Below are 12,665 nucleotides of genomic sequence, written 5' to 3' on the forward strand. Positions count from 1 at the left end.
CATATCCCCCATTTATATGTTTCCATTCATTTATTCTTTACCACGCAATGGTGACACCATAATTATGCAATTCATTTTAATCATTTTAGTGATGTTTATCAATTACTGAGTTATTTTCATTAAATTGTGCACACACATATACACACACACATTATATTACGTGTGCGTGTGTGTGTGTGTGTGTGTGTGTGTGTGTGTTCTAACAAGCATCAACACAAATGTGTATTTATTCTTATTAAATAGTACCTTATATTTTTTTCTCCCCTTCCCCCTCCTCCATATTCCCTTATCTTGCCATTAGTCCTAGAACCCATGCATCTTTTTTAGTTCCCCCTGCATTTGCCACAATAAATTAGTGTCTCTAAGATTATGTTGGGTGTTGTTCAACACTTCAACCACTAGATAGCAGCAAACTGAAGCACATATAAGGCTGTATACAGCCTATGTCCCCGAAGCTTGAGGAAGGAGCACGGTTGTTTTTCATCTACACAGAGCGCAAGCTCCGAAGCGTCGTCGCTGCTACTGATGTCACCGCACTCGATGCCTGTGTTTTACTGCTGACCAGAACCAAGCCTCGGTTTCAGCCCCCATAGTCAGATAATGAAATCCTGGTGGATGGGACTACTTATTCTCATGGAGGACACATCTACGGGCTAAGGCTCGGTTCACACAGGGGCAACACGACTTTTGGAGGCAACTTGGACGTGACTTGACGTGACTTGACGTGACTTGGACGCGACTTGGACGCGACTTACAACACTACTTTAAGTCGCCCCAGGCCAGGTGACTTGCCGTGGCCAATCAGAGAATGAGCTCTCAGGGGGGAACTCCTTTTGAGAGCTGATAATTCTCTGAGAGTCGCCTCTGTATAGACGGAGATCCGACTTGGAGGCGACCTCCATTGAAATCAATGGGTACCAGTCGCCTACAAGTCGGATTGAAGTAGTACAGGAACCTTTTCTCAAGTCGGAGCGACTTCAGTAGTGTGCATTAAGACAGCTCTCCTTCACTTACATTGATTTCTACATGTTGTGCGACCTGAGGTGACTTGAAGTCGGATCTGAGTCGCCCCTGTGTGAACCGGCACTTAGAAAACGCTGGTCTGATGCCACATAGAGGACTTTGTGCTGTAAATTCTTCATGTGAGTGGATGTATTCACTTGTACATTTATTAAATGCAACTGGCTCTAATCTGGTGGCTCATTTTCTGTTTCTTTTACATGTATACTTCAACCTATTAAAGAAATATTTTTAAAAAAATTAAGGTTTTTTGGTTTCATATATATTTTCACTGTGAAAACAGGAGTGGAGTTTATTGGATAAAATATAGAGGATTTAGCGTAGTTGACACAGTTGTGAGATAGAAAAATGAATGCAGCCAGTCCTCAAGGTGCTTTATGGCCCCATTCACAACTGAACGTAGCGTTTCCAGGCAGATTCTCCAGCGTTTCTTGGCAGCGTTTTAATGCGATTTTGCAGCGTTTTTTTACTGCTTTTTGCCACAATTTTGTGCAGGGCAAAAGGTCACCAATGTAAAAAAAAAAAAAAAAAAAAGGCCAAATCTGCCCAATTTGAGCAACAAAAAAGGGTCCAGAACTTGTTTGAACTTCAGGCGTTATGCTTGCAGCGACATGGAGTGGAGTGGAGATATGAACCATGTCCACTGAGAATAGATTTTTTCCCCTCCAATGTTTTGTAGCTTCAGGCTTCAAGCTACAAAACGCTCAGGTGTGAATGGGGTCTAACAGGTTATGTATTCAAGATGAAACAGCTGTGTTAATTACTAAGGCAGTAAAAACTGATCAAGTCACCTGTGCAAAATGATGAAAAGCCTGAAAACATGGCCTGTTGGGGCGGCTTGAGGACTGGAGTTGAGAAACACTGACCTAGTGTGACAACAGTACCAAGATTACAGAAAGAGCTAAACACCTTCACCTGTGCTCCGTATCATAGCCCCCTCTGTAAATCTCAGAGGGGGCTCAGAACAATAGTAAAAGATAACAGTCAACTGACAAGACTGCATCCAGTGTAAAAGTTTGTACTCTAGCTACCTTTTCCCTGAGATGCCCAGAGGAAAAACTCCTGGATGCAGCTAGAGTGCAAGGGTTTTTACAATTCCCTACTCTAGCCAAAACTTTTTTTCCCCCATTTTGTTTAAAGGTTGACTGCTTATAACAAAATCTTACCTCAGTTGAAGTAGGCTGCATAATTGAGGTTGCGAGTGTACGTGATACGCCGGTTAAGGATTTTACATGCTGTGAAGTTGCTGTTGTCACAGGGTGTGTAGCAATAGAAGCTGTGTAAGTATCATTTTGCACCACTTTAGTGAGAGGTAATGGCATCCCTGTCTGTAAGAAAGAATATGAAAGCAACAAAGTAAAACAGTTAACCATAGTCGTATATTAACAAATACGATTAAAAAAAAAAAAAAAAGTCAGGCTCAAAGGGTACCAATATCCAGAATATTTTGCAGAGAAGGGAATGATGGAACCCATGAAGTTTTGTTTTTTTCTGTCTAGTTGGAGAAATCCCCCTCCTGGTAATGACAGCTGTAACATTTTTGATTATTCCATTATTTTGTTCCAGGGACAGTGGTTATCAGGACCAATAGAGTATAAATCTCCTTAGTAATAGCACAGACCACAAGTCAAACCCCTGTTAAATATCCAAAAAACAAAAAAAGGAACAGAGTTAGGTACCTGGTAACTCCTTTTCTAGGAGCAGCATCTGAGACATAGGCTGCTTCTACAGGAAACACAATGCCCACCATTATAAAAAGATTGCACATACCTGCATGCCTCAGTAATATAAAAACAGACAGAACAAGTGATTATGAAACTTTTCCACTGAATTCTCATAATTTTCCCTTTTCCTCTTTGAGGGTGCTAACGAGTGCTGCCCTGGAAGACTTCCTAGAAAAGGAGTTAACAGGTACCCCACTCTGTTTTCTCAAGTCTTCTTCCAGGGCAGAATCTGAGAGGCTGCAGTAAGGATTACTTACTGGGGGGGGTTCACCGCCTGTAGCCGAAAGTTTGATCTTGGTCAGAAAGGGGGTCGATGCAATGGTGCATCATGAAAGTGTTAAAGCTCAGCCATGACACTGCCCTGCAGATCTTCTCTGGTGTAGCCCCAGCTTTTTCTGCCAAGAAAGCCCATGCTCTCTGGTAGAGTAGGCTGAGATTCCCGCTGGCAGATTTATGTTCTGGGACTGGTAGGCCAGTGAGATGCCCATTTGATCAATCTCACTATAGAGCTCTTTGAAGCTTGCTGGCCTTCATTTTTCCGTGAGTATAGGACAAAGAATGATTAGATCTTTCGCTAGTCCTTGGTCCTTTCTAGATAGGCCATCAGGATTCTTCTGACATCAATATTATCATATATTACCCTTTTGTTGCTATGAAGGTTAGCTGGGAGGGAGGGTATGATAATGTTCTGAGGCCTGTGGAATGTTGAGGGGGACTTTGGGTAGAAAGGCCAGGTCAAGCTGGAGGACGAGCTTGTCTAACAGAATCGTACAATATAGTTCCAGGATTGACAGTGCCTGAACCTCACTAACTCTTCTTGCCGATACCAGGAAAACCAATACCACCATTTTTAGTGGTTATGGTTTATCTGGGCATTCGTCTATAGGCTTGAAAAGGAATGCAGAGGAACCCCTTCAATAACGTTGATAGGTCCCATGAGGGGAATTTCTTAGCTCTTGTTTGCTTTGATTTTTTGACCAAGAGGAGGAATCGCTTCATGAGTGTGTCTTCCGCTTGCCTTACATCAAGGGAGGAGGATAGGACTGCCACCTATACCGTTAAGGATATTCCAATCTGCCACTCTTGTACAATGTCCAAGATGGTGGGAATCATCCCCCTCCCCGCAACCTGCCCTCCTTTTTCTGAGCACCAAGCTACAAACTGTTTTCAAACCTTTTCGTATATTGCTTGTGTGCCTTTCTTTCTACTGCCCAAGATGGTATTCACCACTTTGTCTGACAGGCCTTTGTTTTCTAACATTATCCTTTCAGGAGCCAGGCTCAAAGCTTCAGGATTTCAATGTTCGGGTGCCGGATTGGTCCCTGCATTAGTAGCTCTGGTTTGTTTGTTAATCGGAAGTGCGGCTGGCTGCTCATATTCATTAAATGGCTGAACCATACTCTTTGCAGCTAGTAGGGAGCCACCAGGATAACTGTGGCCTTCTTGATTTTTTTGGATGACCCTGGGGATTAGGTTCGCTGGGAGGAATGCATATACTAGCGGGAATGACCAATCTTCTGCCAGGGCATTCACTGCCATGCACCTGTTCCCTGGGGAGAGGAAGAAGCATCTTGGACCTTGTTGTGATTGGATGTGAATAGGTCTACAGGTGGTGTCCCCCAGATCTGAGCTATGCAATCAAAGGTTGCCTTTTCTAGGGCCCATTCCATGTGCCGTACCTAGTTTCTGCTTAAGTAATCAGCTAGGATGTTCTCTAACCCTTTCAGGTGTATGGCAGATTTTTACTAACTTTGCTACCGCCCACTTCAGGATTGTGTCTGCTGTATACATGAGTTGAGGTAATCTGGCTCCCCCCTGTCTAGGCCTGGTTCACAGCTATGCCTTTTTTTTGGTGCTTTTTTTTTTAACACACTACAGTTCCTTTAACATGGCTTTCTATAGGAAACATTCACAGCTATGCATTTTTTTCAGCCACTGTGTATTTGGAAAGGGTAGTTGTTCAACGCAAAATAGTGCTTTTTTTTTTTTTTGGTTCAATAGACTTTAATGTAAAAGCTGCAGAAAAGCACATAGTGCCTTTTTGTAGCAATTTGCCTTTTTTAATTTGCCAAACTAGGCAAAAAAAAGCATAAAAAAAATGCAAATTGCAGCAAAATTGTATGTGCAAAAAATGCAAAATGCATAGCAAAAATCAAAATAGGTGTGAATCGAGCCTTATCCTGGCCATAAAATGTATCAATGTACTTTGAAAATTTCACTTGCTTTTAACATTCAGTTTTAAAATGAATGTAATTTCTGAACGAAAACCACATACGCCGTCTGCAAATTCCTTTGACCAAGACGAGTTCTATTCTACTCCTTTGAATTTTCCCATCACTAAATTGGACACCACACTTTGGAGGCATAACCGCATGGGGATCTGAATAGACGCGATTAACAGGATGGCTGGAGCTCTGCACAAACTATCCTCAATTCTACTTCATCATACCTACCACGCTTCCTGCAATACCCCAGACTCAGCACTCACCACAGACTGTCACCTTGGCTCTTCCTCATATGCAGCCGTCTGAGGGTCAAACACAGCTCCAGCTATGTTTCAAGGAGTGACCATCTTGCCTCACCAAGCAGTGGTGCTAACGCAGCTGGCATTCCTGACTCCTTCACATCCAGCATACTACATACACAGCCACAGGAGCTGCCAAGCCTGCCACCCGCAGCTTCCAGCCCTCCTAGGAGCATTCCTCTGCAGCTGCCTGCAAAGTGGACCACAGCACACTGGCAGCAGCTCAGGCCCTGTGAGTAGAAGCCATCTTGCTCCACCCGGCAACTACTCTAGGCCTCCCCAACTCCTCTGTGCCCGCCTGGCACGATCACTGGTGGAGGGGTGGCTGTGTGCAGACCTGAGAAGACTGCTTATTCATCAGCTACTGCTGTCTCCTATGCCTGTGCTTTCCACTCTGACCTCTCACCTCTGTCTCCCTGCCCTCCCTCCGCTAGATGCCTTCTAAGCAGAGCTACGCTACCCCGCCAGCCACACGAAAGTATATCTGCAGTGGCGGTCCAGGCTGAGAATCTACATGCTGATGCCATTTTAATCCAGAGGCTCCAGGCTCTGCTCACAACCATGGAGGAAGGCGGCGCCCTCACACCAGCTCCAGCTCCTTCATTGTCTCTGACACTGCTGTTATCCTAGCTGAAATTGAAAGCAGCAGAGCCTCACTGGTAGTCAGAATAGATCACCTTGCGGAGGAGTGTAACTTCATATGCAATGATCTGGACAAGATTAGAGGTCGCCTCTCAGTCTGAGAACCAAGTATCAGCAGTGGAAGACTATACAGAGCAGCATGCAGATCAGCTCTCTGAGCTCCATCACACAAATTCCTGGTCGCAAAGGCAGATTATAATGAAAACAGGTTGATGCGCAACAATTTTAGAGTATTGGGGCTCCCCGAGGGCACAAAAGGGGAAAGACCGGCAGACTTTGCAGAAGCCTTCTTTAAGGAGCTTTTGGGCCTCAATGTCTCTCCCACGCACGTGGTTGAACAGGCGCATAGTGTTCTGAGGGGCCACCACATCTCAGGGACTCCCCTCACCCTTTCTTGGTATGGTTTTTAAACTTCCGAGACCGCGATTGCATATTTGCAGAAGCCAACAGACCTTGCGCTATAGCAACACTATTCCCTGATTTTTCTCCGGAACTTCAAAGAAAATGCCAGATCCTCACAGAAGTTTGTCGCAGACTTCGTGACCACAATATCAGGTATGGCATGCTCTCTATCCAAGCCACCCGAGTCCAACATGAGAGCACCACCAAATTCTTTGAGACATCGATGGAAGCAGATACTTGGCTCAACATGCTAATATCATGGTATCTCTCCCCCATCACTGTTGCAGCAAAGCAGTCTCTGGTAACCTGTTCTACTGTGTTTGAGAGGTACTGTTCCATTTTGGAATTCTAAACTCAACCTATAGATATAGGATGTTTGGCTCCGTATCTAGTTCAGGGACTCAACCAAGATTTTGAACCTATTGGCACCTCACCTGACGGGGCAAGAGGAGTAAAACATTGCTAGTTTTTTCCTAAAAGGTTGCCTTGTGAACTACCCTTCTCTACTCCTCCCCTGCCCATTAGCTATGCCATAATTCTACTTCATGCACAAACTCCTATGCTAAGGGAGCTGCCCACAGGTAACTACACGTTGGATAACTAAGGAACTCTACATCCCCCTTCTACCCTCCACCTGCTTTCCTCAATGACAAACAGAGAAGGTTGCTGATGGATGCCGTTTCCAGGTGGTTCCCATGTTGTGGTCACTTCTGCCTCCTAAGTCAAGGCTTTAAAATTAATATTGTGGAATGTTTGGGGTCTGGGCACGAATGTTTAAGTATCTCAATCATCACAAGCCACATGTACTGTTTCTCCAGGAAACTCACTTGGTGGGCAGTAAGCTTCTGGCACTAGGCAGGCAGTGGGTCCAACAATCTTTCCATGCTACCTAGTCAGGCTATGGCGGGGGCCGGGGCGATCCTCCTTTACAAATGTCAAGCATACAAAATTTTACATATCACTGATCCCTCAGGGAGATATATTTTATTAGAAATGAAGGCACTGGTTATTGCTTTTGTGAATGTGTATATCCCCCTCCTCCATTTAACCGACAGGTCCTGTACACCATAGGTCTCCAACCTGTGGGCTGTGGTCCAACACCGGGCCATGGCGCCTCTGCCGTCAGGCCGCGGAGGAGACAAGTAATGTCAGCGGTGCAGTGGCGGGGCAGAGAGAGGACATCTCATTGCCTGCACCGCTGTTCCGCCGTTACGGGGCTGCGCAGGCTTCTCTACGCAGAGGTGCAGCCAAGACCCAGAAGAGAGAATGATGTTATCTCTCACCTCCCGCCCTCACTCATCTCTCACTCACATGTGCCTGGGTTTCACCTGCAGCTAATGTACCCACACTGAGGAGAGGCTGACAGCGTTGTACCTGGCTGCAAGTGCTCTGCAATGCTGGGGGGAGATTGATTTTACATGTAAATTAATTCATGACAAGCTATTTTTTGGGTGACAGCCAGGTAACTGTGGCAATCCCCATGATGCTAGCAGGGAGTGTGTAAAGACACGTCTCAATTTTGTGGCAGGCACAGTGGCAAGTGACATGCTCAAGGCTCCCATTGATTCTGCATTATGGGGAGTTGAACTATTTTATATTACAATGTAATGATAGAAATAATGTGTTTCAATCATCCTAACACCATAACAACCATGGTGCCGGGGACGATTGAAGCACTAACACCCGCCATTGCCCTGAAAAATTGCCTGCGAAAAATGGCTTAAAGCCCCAGGGCCTTGGCAATTTTTTTCCACACAGCCAGTCTCCAGTGCCAAAAAGGTTGGGGAACACTGATGTAGAGTCATTAACAGAGCTATTATCATTTATTATTCAAAAAATCCCGCAAGGTTTTTTTTCAATCGCAGACCGATGTTTCTCCTGAGAAAGAATAAATGTATTATTCTTCCATAAGTAATTATTAGGGCAAATTTGATTGGGTTTATTTCAATTGTAATTGGTGCATGATCTGACCACGTTAAGTTGTGAATGCTAGCAGTCGTAATTTTTGGGAGGAGATTTGTATGTGATGAAGTAGCCTATTCTAGAATAAGACTTAGAGAAAGTAAAGACCTTTTCTGTATTGTCATTGACATGTACTCACAGTCAGGGGGTTTTCGGGAATAACTCAAAGTTTCCCTGAGCTTCCTTTGAGTCCTAAGAAATGGTCATAGGGGATGCTTGCAGGGTCTAGATTGAAACGAGGATTGAGCCTCGTCTTATGGGGACCGTGCTTCTTAGGTTTTTGTTTTTTTATACCAGTCTTGGGATAGTGATCCAGATGCATTGGTGTCCATTTTGTTATTTTCCAGATTGGGGATTAAAGTGGAAGTAAACCCATCGATTTAAACAGTTAAAAAAAAAAAAAGGCATGCTGGGAATGCTAACTGCACATTGGCTGTGCTCTCAGCCAAACTATCAAACCATCCAATGGCTGGTGTCATAACGAATCACATGTGCAGCACCATAGCAGTTGAGGATTAAACAGAGGCAAAGATGGCAGCTTCTTTGGCTGAAAACGATAGGGGAGTTTACTTCCACTTTAAACCCCAAGAATGAAAGCTTTTTAGACCTTGTTCCAGGCTGTTGATTGAGTAGAAGGTTAATTTATCGTCCACAAGTAATTTTGTTGGGAATCCCCATTTGTAGATCACATTATGGTTGCACAGGATTTTTCTAACAGTATTGAGGTTTGTATGAGCTTGAATTGTCGTTTGAGATGGGTCCGAGTGTAGGATTATGCCTGCATAAGGGTCAGGAAGTCGTGAACGGTGGTGTGCATATTGCATAAGTTAGTCCTTGACTCAAAAAAATTTAATTTTGGCAATGACATCTCTCGGTAGTTTCTCTGCGATATGATGCAGTTTAGGTAGCCTGTGAGCTCTGTCACTTTCAAGCTCTTGTTGTGGAATTGAAGGAATAAGCTCTGAAATCATTTTTTTTTATGAAGCATTTCAGATCCGGCAGCTTCACATTTTCCGGTATTCCTCTAAATTTGATATTATTTCTCCTACTTCTGTCTTCAATGTCTCAAACTTTGATTCTGAGCTGTCTCACTTCAAGTTCAAAGTGGGAGTCCACTAAGTCATTGTGCACTGAAGTGAAGTTGCACATTTTATTCTCCATGTAATCCACTCTCTCTCCTAAAGCATCAATTTCCATTTTAGATTCGTGCATATAGTTTATCAAGTCATGTTGCAGGGCACCTCTGAGTGACATTATCATGTCTTTGATTGTTGTGTCAAGGATGGGTTGCCCTGCTGTAGGGTTAGCATTTAGCTTATCATAAGGATTACCATCTAGAGTGTAAATGTTGTCTGCAGTAGCTTTATTAGCTTTACCTTCATTAGAAGGGATCCTTATCCTTTGTTTAACTGGGCTCAGTATATCATCCTGGTAAACTGTGTTGCTCTGGTATTGTAAGGCAGAGTGCAGGTCTCCCTCTTGTTCTGTGTCAGCGGCTTGCCTTTCTATGTTACAGGGAGGGGAGAGGTAAGCACCATTTTGGTCTTTCTGTATCCCGGCCAGGCTACAGAATGCACTTAAGTTGCAGGGTCCTTCTCTTGTTTTCCTCTTGGCCGACATGATCCTCCCGTTGCCGCTGGTCTCCGGTATAGGTAGTTATCCCTCAGGGCTTACAAGTCGCTCTGTAGGTCACTCAGGGAAGTCCTTTATAGTGGAGCTCCCTTACAGTGCGTCCATACACTGCCACGGCAGACCACGCCTCCAGAAGTTACATTTTTAGACAAAGCCATTGCGGAAATCCATTCCTTCCCGGCTCGGAAAACACAAGGCCCAGATAGTACTCCAGGAGAATTGTACAGGATGTATGCCGCTACCCTAGCGCCCAGGCTCCATAAGCTATTTACTGACTGTATAGAAAATATGACATTACCCCCCCCCCCCTCTATGTACCAGGCTCATGTAGTCTTAATTCCTAAAGACAGATCTCACTGCGCCTCATATAGGCCAATCTCCCAATTAAACTATGATCTTAAAATGCTAACAAAAATTCTAGCCTCTAAACTAATACAAATTCTCCCTAACCTGTTGAGCAGTGACCAAACCGGCTTTATGCCTGGGAAGTAGATTAATATTAATATACATGGGATATTTACCCATCTGCAATTGCCATCAGCCAACTCCACCTCCAGAATCATGGCTGCACTACACATTGAGAAGGCCTTTGATTCTGTAGCATGGTCATACATGCATACGGTACTAGAGCTTATGGCCTTTGGGCCAAAGTTTTGGAATTGGGTTAAACTACTATACTCCTCCCCTACTGCCCAGATTAAGCTGGGAGGAGAACTCTCAGCGCCTTTCTGGGTTGGGAGGGGCACGCACTAGGGATGACCGCTCTTCCCAGCGTTATTTGGTATAGTGATGGAGCCAGTGACAAAAGCTCTAAAGAAGGGTCCAGCAGTGGTTGAAATCCAAGTAGGAACGTTAACGGGAAAAAAAAGCCATGTGCGCGGATGATCTCATTTAACAATCCTGGAACATCCCTGAAAGAGGCCTTTAATAACCTCTCAAATTTCTCTCGTTTTTCTAGCCTAAAGATTAATTGGGACAAAATTCTACCTATTGACCCCGCTGCACAGCTTATGGCTGATCCCACTCTTCCCTTTCTCTGGACTAACAAGATTAGGTACCTAGGTATTGAAATTTCCCTGGACTCGTCGGATTATTGTGCATTGAACTAACTACCACTAATACGAAACATGAAATTCAAATTGAAAGCATGGGCCAACCTCCCCCTGTCTCTGGTAGAACCCATCAACCTATTCAAGATGAAATTGCTCCCGGGTTATTTCTATGTGCTATGCCACTCCCCAATTTGGATCCCTAAAAAATCAAGATGATCCACTCAAGCCTTGTCTCCTTTTTGTGGGGTTCGCAGCAGCCAATATTCAAGTTGGCGGGGCTTCAGAGGCTGTGACTTCAAGGGGGACTAGGATGTCTCGGGCCTCTATAAATATTTTTTAGCTGCCATGCTAACACACACAATTGGCTAACGACAGCTCTAACGCAGCTGTGGCCCTAGAGGCTGCATGTGTGGGCTCTTATGAGTCATTAAAAATCTGGTTTATAGAGGTCCAACAACACCACTTCCTCTGACACCGGCGATAAAAGCAGTCCTGAAAGCCTGGGCGATGGCTCGAGCAGAAGGACCCACTCCTTCCGGGCAATTTTCACAATATACTCCACTATGGTTTAATCCGCTGCTGCCTGAATTTGTCTCCATACCAGACCCACAGGTCTGGGCGGTGAAGGGCATTAAATACCTGGCTCAAATTTGCTTGGGGGGGGGGGGGGGGGACTTGAAAACATTTGATGTTCTGAAATCAGATTGACCTCACTAATAAGTACTTTTTTTTTTTTTTTAGATATCTTCAGCTCAGACATGCATTCCGTACTCAATTTGTCACGGACTCTGTTGCCTTCTTTACTTCCACCCTTGAAATGATACTGAGAGGATGCACTGACGAAATCTAATTTATATCAGTCTATGCTTTCCTCGGTCCATACAGGCCTTGAATCGACTAGATCTAAGTGGACATCAGACTTCCCAAAGCTAGACGATGATGACTGGGAGGAGACATGGGAATGCACCTTCGTACAGTTAGTATCTGCTAAAGATAGACTCGTACAAGTCAGACCACAGAATTGACTTGACCCCTGCATGCTTGCATAAAATGTATCCCTCTATCCCTGCTCTGTGTTGGCACTGCAATGTATATCAAGCGGATTTCATACAAATCTTATGGCACTGCCCTCACATCTGCAATTTTTGGGCAGAGGTCATATTTATTCGCACAGTGACTACTATTCAGATATCGCTTTCAATGGAGGTCTGTCTCTTGGGCCTGGTTGGCTCCCTAGCCAACTGTAGAGCCCCCAGAACTCTGATTGGACTGCTATTCTATGCAAGAAAAGTCATTGTACTTCATTGGAAGGCTCCAGCTGACCCTACCCTGGCCGCAAGGAAAAAACTGGTACAACTGTAATCTGCCCTTATAAAAGGCCACTTACTTGTTGAGGGGATGCCCACAAAAGTTTCAAAGTGTGGGACATTTGGACTGAAGCCCCCTCCACAAACACAGACCCTAATCTTTCTCCCTAAACATTCCACCCCCTACTTTAATGCTGTGAGACCCAAAGATTGACCCTGACTGGTTTAAATACAAGCACTTTGCAGGTGTACTGTAGATTTGGAAGCACACATTTAGTCTAAGTGCTAGTTACGGCACTAATGTTTTTGACTGTTCTAAGTTATGTTATGTAAAGGTTCCAAGCCTGGGTATGCCCAATAGGCTTTGTTTTTGTATGTTAGTCTTTCACAAAAACCTCAA

At 44.4% G+C, this 12,665-nt stretch overlaps 1 protein-coding gene across 9 annotated transcripts in view; it reads right to left on the reverse strand.

The window, feature by feature from the left end:
* The window catches only part of POLDIP3 (DNA polymerase delta interacting protein 3), a 606,971-nt gene that overhangs the window by 240,688 nt on the left and 353,618 nt on the right, over positions 1 to 12,665 (reverse strand). For 8 of the 9 annotated variants that reach the window (XM_077452451.1, XM_077452453.1, XM_077452454.1 and 5 more), the window contains one exon: positions 2,187 to 2,348. The exons of the other annotated variant lie outside the window; for it this stretch is intronic. In XM_077452451.1, coding sequence (XP_077308577.1) covers positions 2,187 to 2,348 — 162 coding nt within the window. The remainder of the gene's footprint in view (positions 1 to 2,186; positions 2,349 to 12,665) is intronic. 9 annotated transcript variants of the gene reach the window in all.

Source organism: Lithobates pipiens, unplaced genomic scaffold, assembly GCF_037356315.1.
Source record: "Lithobates pipiens isolate NorthernLeopardFrog02 unplaced genomic scaffold, aLitPip1_a1.2 Scaffold_23, whole genome shotgun sequence".
In the NCBI taxonomy this organism is placed as follows: Eukaryota; Metazoa; Chordata; class Amphibia; order Anura; family Ranidae; genus Lithobates; species Lithobates pipiens.